This window comes from Misgurnus anguillicaudatus, chromosome 16, assembly GCF_027580225.2.
Source record: "Misgurnus anguillicaudatus chromosome 16, ASM2758022v2, whole genome shotgun sequence".
Lineage (NCBI taxonomy): Eukaryota > Metazoa > Chordata > Actinopteri > Cypriniformes > Cobitidae > Misgurnus > Misgurnus anguillicaudatus.
The window spans coordinates 15,095,661-15,114,791 of record NC_073352.2 but is presented as its reverse complement, the minus strand read 5'-3'; the positions used below and the strand labels follow the sequence as shown (position 1 = coordinate 15,114,791).

At 37.8% G+C, this 19,131-nt stretch overlaps 1 protein-coding gene across 2 annotated transcripts in view; it reads left to right on the top strand.

Moving 5' to 3' along the window:
• The window catches only part of tsc22d3 (TSC22 domain family, member 3), a 45,387-nt gene extending 28,033 nt beyond the window's left edge, over positions 1-17,354 (top strand). Inside the window, exons 1-3 of one of the 2 annotated variants that reach the window (XM_055177588.2) lie at positions 15,021-15,338; positions 15,576-15,627; positions 16,010-17,354. In XM_055177588.2, coding sequence (XP_055033563.1) covers positions 15,217-15,338; positions 15,576-15,627; positions 16,010-16,267 — 432 coding nt within the window. In that variant the 5' untranslated portion in view covers positions 15,021-15,216 and the 3' untranslated portion in view covers positions 16,268-17,354. Of the gene's footprint in view, positions 1-15,020; positions 15,339-15,575; positions 15,628-16,009 lie in introns of those variants that run through there. The other variant, XM_055177587.2, reaches the window with a different exon arrangement.
• Positions 17,355-19,131: the final 1,777 nt, after the last annotated feature.

The window sequence follows — 19,131 nt, the reverse complement described above, 5'->3', positions numbered from 1 at the left end:
CAGACATGCAAAGCATGCAGGGAGGGGCGCAGGCAAAACAGAGCATGCACTGCAGACGACATGAGCTTAGTATGTAGACAATTGCTGAAAAGAGCCCGACATTTAATTAAGCTTCAATTGTGCAACTCAATAAAAAATAAATGCTTCCTAGGGCAAGTAAACATGCACGTTTCTGAAATGACATATTAAGCTTGGTTATCCCATAGGACGTCCCGGCTGAGTTAATTTATAGCTTTAATTCTAGTCCTCGAGGTCTCCTGCTGTGTTTTAACCCTGTAGTGGAGCAAAGCGGTTGCCAAGTCACCCTACGCTATGAGAAAATCTCATGTGAACATTATTTGGTAATGCCTTAAAATATCCTAAAACAGAAGGTTTCTTCAGCTGATGTTTTGAAACCATTTCTGCTTTACGCTGGGTGTGGCAGACTTGCGCTGCTGCTCGCTGTTATGTAAAAGCACGGATATGTGCCTGCATATCTGGAAATAAAGGAAAAGCGGTATCGCAAAAGGTCATACAATAAGGGTCATACAGAATTATCTGTTTCCATAAACATGGGACGCTTTGATATATTATATACAGTATAGTGATATCTGATGACATTCAGAAAACAGGACTTTAATTTAAGTAAATGCTGTAATTTAGATATAAAAACTATTTAGGCATGCATATATTGTGAGTTAAATACACCCTATTACGAACAATCCATAATAATAAACTTTATAAATAACTTTTTAAGGTTTATTATTTGAAAAATATGTTGTTATGCAATAATCATGGAAAGTGACAAAGAGAGACACAGAAAGTGATGATAACATTTTTATGTTCAATTGCAGCACACTCGCTTGTGTCACTTCTGTTTGCATTAGACTGTAAGAGGATCTTCACTGTCGACACATTTTGTTTTTAAACTGTGCACAAAATCCTGAATGACAAATCGGCATCGATTGCGTATTTCAGTCCCCTATATTTTAAATACTGTACGCAGGGTAGACTATTGCACAATACACAATATTTTGCCGTGAGGTTCCTTTCATTGCTTATGTAAGATTATCTGGGATCATCTCGGGTCAACATACAGCACATGTGAGTAAGGAAAAGCCTTATATCACACAGTAACATATACTTACCTCCCCTGACTTCTCTGAACATAGCGTGTTTCTGCAGCGATGGCTGCACGCCAGCATATCATCATATTTTGGACAACTTTCTCAAGTCTCACTAAGCTTCTAGATTGTTTTGGAGATATGATGACAGTAAGTTGGCTCGAACGCTGCCTACGTGTAAAAATCCCATACATCAGACACTGACATCTCTGCTGTGTGCAGCTGACCTACGCATTTTTCTCCGGCTGGCTGATTCTGATCAGAGCTTTTACGTCACCGCTTTAGCTACCTGCACATGTATCATCTTTCAGTTCATTCCTTTAAACGATTTAATCTTATTGTGTCGAGGAGATTAAGAGCGTACAAAGCCGAAGATAACATTTTCAATTGCTTGATTTCATAACTGCAAATAAACACGGTTATATTTCAGTTGCGTCTCGGGGTGAATGGGGTCAGCACATTTCTGGGAAATTCCTTTGCTGGATCTATTCATGAGAAAGATGGAGAAACGGGTTTGGGGAAGCGCCTGTAGAAAAATAACCATTGAATGAAAGCAAGAGCAGCCCAGGTGCTGTAAATCTTCCCTGTCAGCTCTATTCAGCCTTCAAACAGCACATTGAGCCCAATCGTCTCTCTCATGTGCCTCTTTACTGTACTGCATATATGCAGTGAGAGCCACACAAAATGTGCAGATCTGTCTTTACTGTTTGTGTGTATCTCTGAATGCGTGCGTGTGTGCTGTAATGTCAACATGCATAGAGATAACAGTGTACTTATTGAACTTTGCCTCTGTTCCTTTGAGCTATTAAGCCATCATTGTTTGCTTAAAGGTTTACGGTTCAATTGTGTCAAAGGTAGTGCGTCTATGTTGTCTTTAACCATCCGATGACAATGGCATATCATTTAAAGGACAAATTCTTTTAGTGCACATTACACAGTGCAAGACAGTAAATGTAACGACAACAATTTCCCAAAAAGAAAGAACCTGAATTTATAAATCCCATGCATTGAACTGCAAGTGGAAAAATGATTTATGGTGCTCTTTCATTACGACTATCACACTGACCGTAAAGCATAAATGAATCATAAAAACCTGATTAATATGCATTACTGTAAATAGATTTACTTTCGCTTTCAAGGCTCATTGGCCCTTACAGAAAACAAAGCAGCTCTTTTGCAGCAATCGTACTTTGTAAAATAAATTAGTCCCACTCCACACACTCATATTTTTATTCAATTAAGATAAAATGTACTCATGAATGGGTTTCAAGCTCGGAAAGCTCGCTGCCAAGCTCGAAAAGCACATTGTGTTGATGCCAGCTGAACTGCATTCGAGCGGATGCACTGAACAAACTCTGACATCACGGGGCTGATGCTCCACCCTTCTCCTGGCATGTCCACTTATCTACCAAAGCCAAAACACTGGGGCTATACGCATACTGCTGCCACTTTGAAGCCAGAATCTGGTGCCCAATGAACATCTCTGTGACGCACGACAGACCCCCTAGGCCCAAAAGTGACAAAAAATAGACTCAGTTCACTGCCACTTGATGTTCAATAAAACTAACCCTGACAGGGTAATCAGTGTTCCCAAAGTGTTGTGTAAGCAGTGCAAAGGTCAAAGGTTTGAGCCCAGGGAACTTAATGATAAAAATGTATAGCTTCAATGCACTTGCAAGTTGCTTTAGATCAGAGGTTTTCAAGATTTTGTCAGATTTTGTAAGTAATGTTTCAATAATTTTGCAACTAAAAAAAATATATATTTTTCGTCTGTTTATTACATAAAGTTTTTATGGGTAGGACTTTAGTCATGTAATTATTAATTGTTATTGGACCTTAATCTGGACATTTTCTTTTTTAATTGGTCCCTGCCAGCATTTTTTTTTTAATTTGCCAGCCAGCATTAATATTTTTTTTTTTCAAAAAATGTTTCAGTTAAACATACAATATATAAAATGAAAGAACAGACCCTTTGCTTAAAAAAAACCTTTCATCCAATCTTTATTTGTTTCCTTTTGATCTCTTCTCAAATATGGTTAGGTTTCTTCAAAAATACAAAATTTTGAACAAAAAGCTGAGATAATATTATTTTTTTTAGGGACTTTTGTTAGAGATCAGATTCAGAGTGATGATCAAAACATACACAGGGTAAATTTTAGTGTTTTTGGATCCGTGGATCCTTTAGTGTTTTATACACGGTTTCAGCAGTAACAACATAAACAAGCAGCTGTCGCGGTCCGCACGTAAATTCCGGTAAACTTCGCTAATAATAAATAACAACAAAGTACTTTAAACCAGTGGCGGCTCGTGACTGCACTTCCGAGGATGCGCTAATTCATAATAAATGTTCGGATTGTCACACGTGTGGTTCCCTTTTCCAAAATATGTGTCATGGGTGTGGAGAGATCCTGTGTGCATCACGTGTTTTGTCAAAATAAGTGCCTGCTGGAGACGCGTCAAAACCGTTTATGATAAAAAAGATGCTCGCGTTCCCTAAATACACGCAAGACACTCACTTAACCTTAAACTCTGATTACGCACGAGATTGTGCGAATATCTGACACACGCGAGCGTCTCCTTTCAAGTTCAAGGCAGCAGGCACTTATTTTGGCATGACACGTGATGCACAGCGCAGAACACATATTTTGAAATGACGAACCACACACATGACAAGCTACATACATGTTGTGACGAACTTCGCATCGTCAGCTTAAAAAACGAAGTTACCAGCCGCCACTGCTTTAAACGTAGTTTATTTATATAAGAAGCAAAAAAACAACAACACATAGATTACCTAGGAAACCAAAACATTTGTTATTTTCGACGAGGCATTTGTTCAAGAGATCAGTTTAGCAACTAGTCAGACCATTAAAAAAAACAAAACCGGAAGTAAAGTTCGGATCCAGACGTGTATCACGTGCGTCCGATGAAACCGTCTATAAGTTGGGTTGGAACACCACCTATTGGATAATAGCTGAAATAAGGATTGCCGTAAAAACTCTTCATTGACAGGGAAGCGTTTTCTCTTAATTGAATTAACTTGTCGATGGCAAGGAAAGAGGTACGTATCTGTAACACTTTACGGGTGTATTTGTAAACATTAATTAATGCATTAACATGAACTAACAATGAACAATACTTCTTCAGCATTTATTTATCTTAGTTCATGTTAATTTCAGCATTTACTAATACATTTTTAAAATTAAACGTTGTAAATGTTAACATTAGTTAAAGGCGGAGTCCATGATGTTTGAAAGCCAATGTTGATATTTGAAATCATCCAAACAAACACGCCCCTACCCCAATAGAATCTGGACCTTCTGTTGATAGACCCGCCCCACACATACGCAACCCGGCATTTGATTTGAGTTGAGTGGCTTTAAGTGTGTTTTGGTAGTCGGCCGGTTTCCTTTTCCAAAGCGTTTTTCAAACATCGTGGACTCCGCCTTTAATGCACCATGAACTAACATGAATAACTGAATTGGCATGAACTAACATTAACAAAAAATAATAAATGCAGAGAAACAGTATTTATATTTTGTATTTTATCGTTATTTAACCAGGAAGTCTCATTGAGATTTAAAATATCTTTTACAAGAGAGACCTGGCCAAGGTAACAGCCAAAGAGTAAGACAATTTTAAAATACAACAGGTACACATTAACAATATATAAACACATCTTTTCAACAAAAACAATCACAAGCTTCCAATACCGTTCTCTTTATAATGCCTTTAAATTCATTAATGGACACAAATGTATCTAGTTTTAGATTTCTTTACAAATTAGTCCAGTGGTTCCCAAACTTTTTCAGCGTGCGGCCCCCCTTGTGTATGGTGCATTCCTTCACGCCCCCCAAAGAAAATTTGTGACAAAAAACTAAAACTCAACATTTAAAAAAAAAAAAACATTAAATTATACAAAAAAGTAGTGCTTTTGGTTAGTAGCCTTATTTTTTTTTAGGTTTAATTAAACAGAATTCATGATAAATTAATGTATTTCATAAAATGCCATAAAACTGGGGCCCCCCTGGCACCATCTCACGGCCCCCCCTGGGGGCCCCGGCCCCCAGTTTGAAAACCACTGAATTAGTCCATGCCCAGGGTGCATAATATGAAAAAGCATTTTTCCAGTTCTGTGCAAACTCAATGTATGTTTAAAAGTTCATGTAAGCTAATGCATTTACTAATGTTAACGAATACAACTTTATTGTATACCAACTGTCTGTCTTCTTTTGTAGTGTTATGTAATGGTCACATGACATGCAGATTAAGCAAATATTATATATAATATAATATATAATGTTAGTGTCCAATTTTAAAATAATTTATTTACATTTTACGATCGAATAATAATGAATTAATTGTTTCTTATCAACTCAAGAACCCCCATGCAATGCCCTGGTGAACCACAGGGGGTTTGCCAACCCAAGTGTTCTCAAAGTTCTGGGAAACCTTGCTTTAGATAAAAGCATCTGCCAGATGTAATTGTAGTGTAATCAGGACACAGAAGAGAATCCTTTTCTAAATTTGCAACAAAAACGTTTTACCAATTAAACAACAAGTGGAATTTAAAGGCAGGAACCATGATCTCTGAAAGCCAATGTTGACTTTTGAAATCACCTAAACAAACACGCCCCTACCCCAATAGAATCTGGACCTTCTTTTGATAGACCCGCCCCACACATACGCAACCCAGGCAGCGATGTGGTTTAGTAGACACGCCCCTTACTGCGGATTGGCTACAAGTATGTTTTGGTAGTTGGCCCAACTCACTTTTCCAAAACGTTTTTTAGAAATCATGCACTCCGCCTTTATAATATAAATATGCTAGGAAACATGGAACTACCATACTGTAATTTAAGTAAAAAAAAAGTTAGCACCTATTTTCCAATAGCCTAATATTTGATGACACAATGACCTGACTGTTCAATCATAGTAGATTACTGTAGTCCTCAAAATACATTTTTCATAACCACACTCTATAGGAAATGCTGCCCACAGATGATTATGTAAGCCTGCCTTGACACGCAAGGTCCACATTCTCAGGGAAACAGCTCTTCCTCTTTATGGAGCCCATGGGAGGACAGAGTCAAATGAGACATTGATTCAATGAACCTGTGAGCAACACTTTTCATCAGATAACAATGACTTATTAATTAAGAGTGCATGTATCAGCATAGCCACATCTGGAATGATCTGCTCTCATGTCTGCACAGCAGGGGCTGCTTTACATACATAGTGTGCAGGGATATACTTTGTACCAAATACATTACAGATCAATTTATAACCTTCTTTCAGTGGTAATGGGAAATATTGTGCATTCTGTGCGAAATTAAAATTATCAGTATTATAGATGGAGACATAGCTTACTTCACTAATGTGTGAAAAAATACTATGAATGTCTGGAAATTAAAGTTTTATTCAATTCAAATTAGGGACAAATGTTCTGAGGTCATGATGACGGCAGTACATTAATCATGGTAGGGATGATAATGAGTAAATTATGCAAAATAACCTTTATTGGACTTTGATTTAGCTTACGTAGATCCTGGCACATGAAGGACAACATTTCCTTGAACATTACTGGGGAATTTTACTACAAATTGCTTTCTGTCTGTACTGTTTATTTACGTGCGCTGTCTGCGTTGTTTTAGCCGATGATTCATTGAGGTAATTATGCAAATCAGATAGCGTTAAACCCACCCACAAAATTAGTGTTGAATGCATTTGCACACCACAATTACACATTTTGCAGGTCGGGCTTAAATGCTAGGAAGAAAAGAATACAAGCTTTATAAAACATAAAGGACATATAGGTACATATAAAATTATACATATTAGGAATTTATAAATGTACAGCCCCAGTGACAGCTTAGGACCCTTTCTTTCTGACAGTGTATGTTAAAATATTTGTGCATAATCTAATTAGTATGTTGCTAAACCTTTGCTGTTTGTGACTATTTAACTCATCTGTGCTACCCTATTTCCCATGGAAGAGATAGATAGGCCCACCCCAAACTTAAGTCATTGTTGGCATGTCCAACTGGAACAGACAAATAATTTTCATAAAACCAGTTGCAATTATGTATTACTGACTAAAATTCTGTCTGAATGCTAAACTGTTTAGGGTTACTTCTCAGTCAGCAAACCCTTGTACTATACAGTATATGATTATCAGGCTCATATCGTCATAAAAACGTCACTGGTACAGGATAGGCGGCAGAATGTTTAGCAGGAATTGAGGCATTAAATGTCCAAGACAGCCTCAAGTGGATAGCTCACTGTGTTAACCTATGCTACATTTATGTGCTCACAGTGGAAGCTCTCTAGAAACCGGGTATCCACAAATATGTTTATATAACCCACATGCACTCGGGTTTACAGTGGCATAAAGGTGAGTCTTGTCTGGACAGATGTCAAAGCAAAAAATAAGGTTTGAACTGTAACACACCTGGGTCGTAAAGCTAAAAACACCTGCTAAAACATACTGTATGATTAAAGTTCTTTTTATAACTACAGTATTTACACAGTGCCACATAAGCTGCTCCAACGTGTACTGTGATAATAGTGCCATTGATAAGCTGACCGATCATAATTGCTCAGTGGGCCATTGCACGAAACTGCAGACACTGTGAATTTAGTTGAGTGTGTGCAGGAGTAATATGAAAACCTTTTGTGCCTCATTTATCTTGCTTTACTGCATGCTAATGCAAGCGTGCAACCACAAGCGAAGACCATGCACACACCGAACCGAAAGCAAGGCTAGGTCAAGCTATAGATGCATTGTTTCTTAGGACGGGGCATTCAACCTAATGATTTTAAAGTAGGTCAAGCATTTAATGTAAGTTTAATGCATGGGAAGCCATCCAGGCATGACATAGCTATGGCAAAAACAAGAGTAAGATCAAATCTGCATATTCACATACATCAAACATGTTAAAAATGAAAGTTTTACTTTTGTAACGAAACAATTTATTTAAATTTAAAGATACCAACAGACTAACAGAAACCTCACTGTAAAAAAATAAGTATAATTAACTTGGATTTACAAGTCGTTTAAACTATAAATGTCTAATAATGACTAGTGATGAGTTGCTGTAACTTATAGGACCCTATTTTAATTTGCTAATTTAATGACGGGAAAAATGGTTTATGTGCCAAGCGCACTGCTTAAAAGGTTTGTTCCTATTCCCATAATGAGTTATGGGTGTGTTTGGGCGTAATGTGCAATAAACCAATGAGAGTCTCATTACTTTTAAAAGCCAGTTGCGCCATGCGTAATCCCGATTTAGAAAGCGGAATTTGTAAACTGAAAAACTAAGCGGAGGAAGAAGACCACCAGTTTAAGAATATAATGTTAAAATTTTTTTGTTGTTTTCATTTTTATTAAAATTGTTATTTTTTGGATTAAAACCTTTAAAAGACGTTTTCTTTCAGTTATAGAAGTAAAAATAGCAGGCTTTTAATTGCTTTAAATGTATTGGTATCCTACATAATCATTGTAATCTCATAAAATAATTTGCAAATATGCAAGTAAAAGTTTGTAAAAATACAAACAAGAGATAAAGAATTTACAAACGTGCGGAGATCCGTTTCAGCACTTGGACAGTGCCATGTTTTTTTTTTTTAAAAGCATTACTTAAAATGTTTCTCATCTCACCATATCCACAGGTACAGAGTCATCATATACAATAAATCTATGGGGTAGCATTTAAAAAGCATTTAAAAATATTTGCATTTGTTTAAAGCAAAGCATTTATTTATTTACCAGGCTACAGGTAAAGCAGCTCTTTACACCTTCTAACGTCTCATAATCGGTCCTCATTTATGTCCAAGAGACCCAACAATAGGGCTGCACGATAAATTGCATGTGTTTGTCACGCGCATCTCGTCAGTAATGCCGGTTCCTTGATTAGTAGTAAATCGGCATCAGCTGTTTTCAGATGGAGCAGCTTTAACGTACACAGAGCCGTAGTTCACTGACAATCGGGGCAATTTCGCATTAATTATCGCGGACGTATCGCCTGCGATATGTATGCGATATGGCCCAGCTTGTCAGGGAACTACGGCTCTGTGCAGTAATGTCACGCCATCTGAAAACAGCTGATGGCGATTTGGTACTAATCAAGGAACCGCATGTGATTTATCGTGTAGCCCTACTCAACAATAATTTTTTACATTTTAATCCTTTAATTTTTCATATTTAAAAGCGTTTTTGTGCTGCTGCGCATCCATGTGTGTGATAAGCAAACCCGCGTTGTCATCCCGTTTATAGGTGCATATTACTAACGCGCCCATTAAAGCAACACCAAAGAGTTTTTTTTTACCTTAAAATAACGTTTCCAAAAAAGTTTCAGTGGTTCATCCACTCAAAACAGGGTGAATGGCACTTTCACATTCGAATTTGCAGCCCTCTATCGGCCAAAACCGCACTAAAGAACTTTCCAACCGTCGGGTAGTGGTCCTGTAGTTCGAGTGAAAACTACAAAAACTTGCTTTACGGCAGACCTACAATCCAATCAGAGCCAGCTATGCTGCAGTATTTACGACAGTGGTAATGAACAATTACGCTTCTAACCTGTAGGGGGAGCAAAGAGCAATAAGTCTTTAGTGTTGCTTTAAATAACAAAAACAGTATTGCGCCATTGACTTTAGACTAGGTTTTAGTTGGTCAATGGTGTAGTCTATTTTAGTTGCCTTAAAATAGCAACGCGCCAACAATGCACCTGAACACACCTCGTTTTTATACCAGAACGCCCATGGCCGCAAAATTGGGCGCAAATGCAATTGCTATTTAAACAACATGACACTAAATGTGAAAATGATCATTGCGCCGGGTTGAAACTAGCCAAAGACACTTGCGTCACGCATTGCGCTGATATAATAGTTGAATTAGCTTAAGTTATTTTTACTTTATTTTATAAGTTACAGCAACTCATCACTAGTCAAGATAAAGAATCAAAGTTAAATGACTTGTAAATCCAAGTTAATTATACTTAAAAAAATTTTTTTACAGTGCATGTTGTTTTGTCTTGGCAACAAAACATAAGCATTTTCCTATAGCCTCACCTATAGACTCATTTTCCTAATTACTACTGTAAGAAATATCCAACTAAAACCATGCTTTCGTGACACAGCCCAACTTGACAATTACATCTATTTACTGGGCTAAAGTAATGTTTTTTTAATCTCTGTATGGACATGTCCTGGTACTATGGCTGACACTCTATGCACACAAAACTAAGCTGTGTGTCACGTTATAGACATGAAGTCTGATGCCGTTTCTCTTCAAACAAAAACCTAATTATACTGTAAAGAATGTTTTTCATGAAGAGTTATGGGAAATTCTAGAGTTTTGCTATTTTTGCAGTCATCTGAGATACATACAATATGCTTGGAAATCCCAGATTGCAACACAGATTCAAGTTTTTCTGTGCAGCACAGTTATTTAGACAAGCTAACTAACTTAATAAAGAAACAAACTAACTTATGTATAATTCATAATAAAGTGTCGGTACACATGGATACAAAATGCAATTGGTCTACAAGGAATCTGCGTATGTTACTGACAGACAAAGAAAATGCAGAGAAAAAACAAACCACTCCTGTTTATGCATCTCCCTCCCATCCAACTGAGATGTGGCACTGGATGACCATCCACACTGCTTGAAAAGTAAAGCTAGATAAACCCCACAATCTTTGGGCGCGTCCGCAATTAAGCGATTGTCTCATAGATTTCAACGGCCATGAGCTTATCACCTCTCTACTCACCTAATCTATTTAAAAGGAGGGACAGGCGGTAAGTTTGAGAATGATGGAGTTGTGTGTGTGCATCATCAGCACTACTGACAGATGGATTAATCCTGAAGGTGTGTAGTGAGAGTGAAGACAGTTCATAGTCTTGTCTAACAACTTGAGCAGACAAACGAATGAATACTGCAGGTCTTGTTTTACAAGGAATAAAAATCATTACACTAAGTTCAGCGTAGCGCATGATGGCACTCATCAACTGTTGCGGATTAAGCTAAAAAACAGTCATGCGAGTCTTTTTTCTTTGCTCGAGAATATAGATTATTTACATATTTTAAACTGTATGGTGAAAGTTTCCATTTTCAAATCTCTAGCTTTTCTCCTGAGTGAACTAGCATACATTTTTTACCTAATAAAAGTAAACATGACTAATTGAATATATAGGATGCCGCACATACTTTCATAGTAATTTTTTGGCATGCCTCAAATATGCAATTTATGAAGAAGAGTGTGGTTCAGGTGTGGCATTTATGTAGTCATGAGAATATTTTTTTACTTTATGCACGTCTTTAGTAAATTAGGTTTTGGTACATAAGGGGCTAAACAATTTTTGCAGCTTAGTGCTGAGTGTTTCTGTATTTAACATTGAGACAAGTCTTAAAATTTTTAATCTGAACAGTAATAGTAAAAAGCACTTGTTTATCCGAGCGAGACTGAGACATCTCCACCCATGCTATATGGTGACAGATGGAGACATACTGTACCATGGCACATCTGTGTTTACTGTGATGTGCAGGGCTTTGTTAGGAGTGTCTCCTGAATGAGGCATTTGTTTTCTCATCTCACTGCATCACGACAGCGCAGATAATTTTTCCAGGTTTCAAATATGCAAAATAATTCGTCATTTTTTATTTTCATAGAATGTGAGGTATGTGACTCCCTGCTTGTGATAGACGCTGATCGTCCTGTTTTGCTTGATGTTTTATAACGTTGCATGTTTATCATGTTCAAGCCATGAAAATTACCACTTTACACCTCACGCTACGTCTATAAGACAGGAAGATTGACACACACAGTTTGTATTGAGAATTATCACCTAAAGATTTCTCGAAAACATGCACCCTACACGTCTTTTCCTTCAAACTGTAAACTATAATTATGGCTTCAAACAGTACTACAGCTCACCAGGAGCCCAGAATCTGACAAAAGAGAAAGCTGTGAATCTAACTGGAGCGCCCCTATGAAATCTTATCAGGGCAGCATTACAAACTCTGCGTGAAATATGAAGTGACAGCACTGCGGTCAGTAATTTCTGTTCAGTGAAGCCTCATTAGAGGGATCAGCTTCAAGTCATCCTTTCAAAGTGTCCCGGTGGGATTTAGTAAATGTCCTGCTTCACTCTGAAAACTGCAAACCTGAGGCAGCAGAATGTAAACAGTCCTGCTTAGTGTAAACTAGTGTTGCTTTCGTCAATGAAAAGTATGACTAAATATCATCATTAATAACCCTTTATGACGTTACGAAAACGGGAGTAGGTGACTATAATTAAATGTATAATGCAATATTGTTGACGAATAAAAACGAAACTAAAAGTGCTTTACAAAATAAAAACTATGCTAACATGTCTCTTCATATTTGTTGACCAAAACGAGACAAGACAAAATGTTATAACGTTATTTGGTCTCCTTTAGGCCTAGTCCACACGGACATGGGTATTTTTAAAGCCGGAGTTTTTCCTCCAAAAAAATCCCGTCCACACATGCTCTTTTTAATATAAATGTCTGTGTCATGAAATAGGAAAACACGCTATCATGCGCTGTCAAGAGCATGCCACACCAGCAGGCAGCGATATAACCCAAATCGTAAAGCCACCTTGGCCAATCAGAAGCCTAACAAAAGTGACGTCGCAAGGCAAAAACCACGGTTTTACTATCTACAAGACAACACTGCAACCGGCGTTTCTTAAAATCCTCACCTTGGCAGGGGTTTTCAAAAATTTTCGGTTTAAGTGCCCTGATACTGCGTTTTTTTTTTTGTGGACGAATGGCCGAACTGTGTAAAAAATGTCATGGTTATAAAAACCCGTGTCCATGTGTACTAGGCCTTAGCCATCCCGCATTTCTGCGCCCCCGCCACCTGACTGCAGATGATCAGTTGTGGTCAATGGCACTGCGCAGATCGATCAGCAAAAAACATAAAAGTACCACGAGAGCGATTAGAAAGCATGTGGAGCAGTCTGATCTCGCGATGCTTTGATGTCATATGCCATCCGTTTGAACACGTCACAATTGATGGCCATGTGTGTGTTTCTGCTTAGACGACTTCTGTTTTGATTATGTAGACTTTTATGTAGACTCTTTTACGAACAGTCAAGTCACTTACTTAGAGGTTAGTAAAATAAACATCTTCTAAATTCAAATCAGAGCATCTTTCATGTTTGGGATGGATGTATTCCTGAGTCTAAAAAGTAAATGTCATAAATTTTTGTCAACTAAAACTAGACAAAAATGGTCATGGATAATTCTCACTAAAATAAGACTAAAATGCCCAGACTTTTAGAGGTGGTTTCTCGGACAGGGATTGGCTTAAACCAGTACTAGGCCTTAGATTAATTAGGAAATATAACTAGTTTTAACAAACATGCCTTACTGAAAAAATTACTTCTGTGCATTTTCAGGCAAAACAAAGGGCACTGATGTATTTTAAGTAGTGCTGGGAATAGATTAATCTAGATAAATCTCATACAAAATAAAAGTAATTTTTTGCATAACATATGAGCTTGTGCTATGTGTAATTATTATGTATATATAAATACACACACACACACACACACATTCATGCATGTACTTAAGAAACATGTACATGTGTATATATATATTTATGAATATTTTAATATATTCTATAGTATATATAAATAGAAAAACGATATATAAATAAAACATTTCTTAAATGTATATTTATGTATGTATGTGTGTTTAAATATACATAATATTTACACACAGCACAAACTCATATATATTATACAAAAAATTACTTTTATTTTGTATGAGATTAATCTAGATTAATCTATGGCCAGCCCTAATTTTAAAATATGTCAGTGCAAGATGTTTTCAGTTTGGACAGCTCTTAAATTTATTTAGGACTAGTCTAATCTCTGTCTGAAAAACCACCCCTACGTTGACTAAAACTAGACTAGACTAAAAAGAGTATGAACGTCACTAAAACTAATAAAAACTAAAATGACAGCTTGACACAAAGACTAGACTTAAACTCAAATTAAAACAGGCGGCCAAAAACAACACTAGTGTAAACAAATATTGTTTTTCTGCAGAAATCTCTAGACGATTTATAGACAAATATAGATTAATTCATACTCCATTTTTATTCCACATAGTACATGTTATGTAAAAATAAAAGTGTAGTCTGTTATTATGTGTGCATCTAATATCACACTACAGTGCATGCAGCATGCTTTTCTGTTTAAAAACAGCCAGAAAGTGAAACAAACACCGTATTGTGATTATATTCATTCCTGCCTAAGTCAGCCAAATTTGCAAACACCAGCTTTAGACTAATATCAAGGTTTTGAAGTGACTTTGACCCCAACCTTTAGACTGTGACCTGATGTTTGTGTTTGTTATACACAGTTTGACCACTAGATGCGCTAAAGGCTAAAGTTAGACTTAAAAATCTGTGTGAAAATCTTAAATGCTGTCGTGTTAAAAACAATTCCCACCCAGTTCTCAAAAATGATGTTTTTGACTATTACTTATAAAAGACCTAAGGGAACAAATGTTGTCATTTTACTAGAATAAGTTACTCAATAACTGACTTGCAAAGCTTTTATGAACTTTTTCTTTATCTACCTGTCATTTAAGTTGGCGAGTTATCCGTTGCATGGCATGTCATAAGTAGGGGCATAGCAAAAGTATACATTATCAAAAAGTAATGATACAACAACATACGGTGTCGCTCGTTCCCATCACATCTTGTTTGTGTTGTTGTGTTTGAGGGGTTTGTCCTGCGGCTCGCTGTTTCTGCACGCTGAGTGTTCCTTTCAGCGAGTTCAGAGAGAGGGCAGAGCTACGATCCGTGCCACGAGCCTCATTTGCATAATATATTCACGCGTCATGTGACGCCATCAAGGCGGTATAAAAAGCCCTCTGCGGCAGAAATAGCATCACTAGCCGACAGTGTTTCTCTGAAACCGCTTCAAGTTCACTCATAACGCCCGGCCTCTCTGTGCACACCGCAACAGAGCGACGCAAAGAAACGAAAACACACCAACCAGGATTTTAATATCGTGTTAAAACAAGTCGCAACCGTGGCGAGAAGTATTATTCAGACGGGTCTTGTCCTTAACATGAGCACGGAGATGTTTAAAACGCCAATGGAGCTCGCTGTTTACCAGCTGCACAATTTCTCCATCTCGTTCTTCTCGTCCTTTTTAGGAGGGGATGTAGTATCGGTCAAACTAGACAACAGGTAGGCACACATACCGTTGGTTTTAAAGGGGAAATTGAAAATGCGATTTTGTAAACAAAGGAATGTAAATCGCACAGTCATTGCATCATACACAATGCACTATTGGCTAAATAAATGTTGTACGAACGCATGTAATATTTTTATATTCAGCTATCACGCAGTAAAGCATAATCGTTTATATTGCTACTGGAAAGTCTTAAACAGTTGTTTAAGTGTATTTCTCTTTGTCTCTTTCAGTGCCTCTGGCGCAAGCGTTGTGGCCATTGACAACAAGATCGAGCAAGCAATGGTAAGACCGATAACAACACTGTTTCAGCCATTATCTCAACACAAAATATGGTTTACTACACCGTATACTTAGAAGATTAAGCTGATGTTTGTAGCAATGCAATGGAAAGTATCTAGTTTCTGTGTAGGTTGTAACCAGAGCTCACTGTAAAGCTGCTCCTACCTTCATTGCATATGCTTTGTTTGCCCACTTGCAGTAAAACTCAAAGGTCAACCGCAAAATCGTGTGACCTTTTATTTGTTTGATAAACAGCATGTTTTCGTTCTATGTTCTTAAAAATCACATTGCTGTTATAAACCAATCGTTTTCAAACAGATCTGTTGATTATTTACCAGTCCCAGTGAATATGTGCAAAGAAACTAAATTCCCTCTTCCCTTACAGGATCTTGTAAAGAATCACTTAATGTATGCAGTCAGGGAGGAAGTGGAGATCCTAAAAGAGCAGATCAAGGAGCTGGCGGAGAAAAACAACCAGCTCGAGCGCGAAAACAGCCTGCTGAAGAACTTGGCGAGCCCCGAGCAGCTGCAGAAGTTTCAATCGCGCCTGCCGTCGGACTCCAGCCTCCCAATGGAGCCTCAGGAGCTCGGGTCCCCGGAGGATGTGGGCCACCAGTACACCTGCACAGGCTCTGCTGTGTAAGTGGCTCTGCCAAGGGGCGGGCAGAGCCACAGCTCTCACCTGAAACGGACCTCCAGATGTGCAACTTCCAGAAGAAGCTGTCTGTACAGATGAAACCTGATAAATGAAAGCATTGAGACGTACCGGTGGCCTAGTCTGTTTTGTAATATCCGACAATCTCTTCGGACTGATGCGGACAAGAGAGAGTGATGTAGACGTCCGAGGTTACTGTACAACGGGACTGACATGCCCTCCGTTTGGGGCTGCAGCCTTGCTTTCCCTTGGTCTCTTCTCATGAAGAGAAGGAGAGGGATGTGCCTGATGGAGCTGGCCCTGAGATCTAAGCTATGGACCTCCACAGAAATGCATCCTCAAGCCAAGGAACTGTACTGTAGATCTTTGAGAGATGCCCCCACAGTCTCACAAGAGCCCTGCCTGGTGATCTCAATTCCGACGCAAGCTACAAGGGTTTCGAGCGATATCCCTGGTTTGTCGGAGTGTGCTACGGTAATTCCCTCCATGTCAATGATCCTTAGCTGTGGACGTTCATTGAGATGGACCCCGGTCTGGTCCTCTCTTCCACAGTGGTGACTCCTGCCATATGATGCATTATGAAGCATTGCTTGTATCTCTGCAGTTGGGGCCTGCTGCTTACAGGGATTATTGTTTGTGTTTGTGTTTTGAAACGGAACAAAATCAACTTGTTTATATGGGCTGTGTGTAAAATGATTTTTTGTGGGAATGAGAATCTGTATACATTTGCATAGTTATGTAAATTCGCATCTGATGTAATGTTAGATGTTCTGAAATGGAGTGGATAATGCTGCCGAGAAAATATGTCAGACATCTAGTTTTGTTGACCTCTATGCCAACCGAGAAAGTAGAGGTCCACGTGTTTTCAAATGAACTTTGTGTTTTCTAACTACCAAAGACTTGCCTAATATTCACAAGCCAACAGGACCATGTGTAACTTCACAGGGAGAAGTTTTTTTGACAACAGTCTTTTTGAAACATGGGTATTGTTGCTTGATTGTATCCATGGTATTTTTTTTAACAATTTGTGGATGCAAAATGCACATTGCAATAAACCTTATGTTTACACTAACAACTGCCTTCAGATCACTTTATTTCAACTGTTAAGACAAGTGTGACAACGTGTAAGACCCCTGAATTTTATCTATATTGTTTTAGCCATTTCTTTAGTCTATCAGTTTTTAGATAATTTCAGTGCATTATAAATGGTTAGTGATCAGAGCAGATCTTTTTTTTGGCCTCATACTGTATACAAGACTGAGTGAAATCTTTAATACCAGATTTAGGCATGTATAAGATAAGGCCATTGCAGTTTAAACATTTAAAATTGTCCTTTGCACTTACTGCTAATGTCTGAGCATGGATATTGTCACCTAGTAATCCTCCCCAACATGCAATTTAACAAAATGTCTATATGAATAATGGTATAATTGCATTTATTCACATAAAGATGATTATCTATTATGCGCTGTTCATTGGTGACTATTAATTATGCAAAGCTTAAACTTTCCATTGAACTGTCAAAATGCTTTTAAACTCTACATTTGAGAAAAGAGGTGTTAACAAACCGTGTGGGTTATGTATCGTAGATAAGCATATATGCAGTTCATAATGGCTTTGGGGCCAACCATAGTAAGAAAACAAAGTTGGCGTGTGAAACTCTTTCACCTCTGTCATCTTAGAAATCTCGAAACACTGTCACGCTCGATATAATACGATACTCAAATGTGAGACCATAGGATCTCACTATTCCTCAGTTGTTCGTATAAAAAATCCTACACTCTATCAATTCTTGCTAAATATTTATTGACACATGCAATGTTTCGGTCCACTGACCTTCAGGCATTCATCAGTGAACCGAATCATTGCATGTGTCAATAAATATTTAGCAAGGATTGATAGTGTGTGCAATTACATTTTTATACTATTTTGGATTCAACAGTGTTGTTGGACATTATATTGCGCACCTATGCTTTCTCCAGGTGTTTTGTTGATTGATATCGTAAATAGATTCAAAGGTTTAGTTTTCTTGTGGATTATGTCCACTGGACTGTTGCAAATGGGTAATATTACAGTCCAAATGCTCTGATCTGAGGTTTCAATTACAATTCAGATTGAGGTTCAAACGTTATAAACCTTACTCTAATGTCGCAGAAATTCTTAAAATCTTCCTAATGTTTTGCCATGGATAAAAAAATCTGATTTACTGCTGCAACAGACCATCAAGCCAAGACAACTGTTAATACTATAATACTACTTCTATAACAACAATAATCATTCACGAAGTTTCTTAGTGATTTTTATATTGGAGTAAATAACCACAGACTGAGTAAAACGCTCATATTGAATTCACAATTCTTTACTTATTCTTACCAAAACAGCTGTTGCTATTATGCAACTTAAACATCTGTTTCAGTTTGGTGTGGTGGGTGGCTTTCTGTGTCAAGGCCTGGTGGTGAGGACAGGCTTTGCATGCAAGCACATAGTTAAAGTGCACCGAGAACTGTTGTTTACACTAGACGTTTGTCCTCTCGTGTAAATATAGGCTTACGGTATACCGTGCCATTTTTTAATGGAGTGTCATTATCTCCAAAACTTCAGATCTAATGCCATGTTGTGGAAAATTATTACAGCGTTCACAGCATAGACATTTATAACTCATTTGCACTTTATACAAACAAACAGCCGGCACTTTTTCTTCCAGGTGCTTCCTGTAGTGACAGAATCGAATGAGAAAGATGTTTACTTGTCACTTCGGGAAAGACTTTATTCTTTGATTCTTGGGAAGAAAGTTGACAGTATAAATAGACCTAGAGCTTCTGGCCTAAGTCATAATAAGCCCAGTGTTTTTC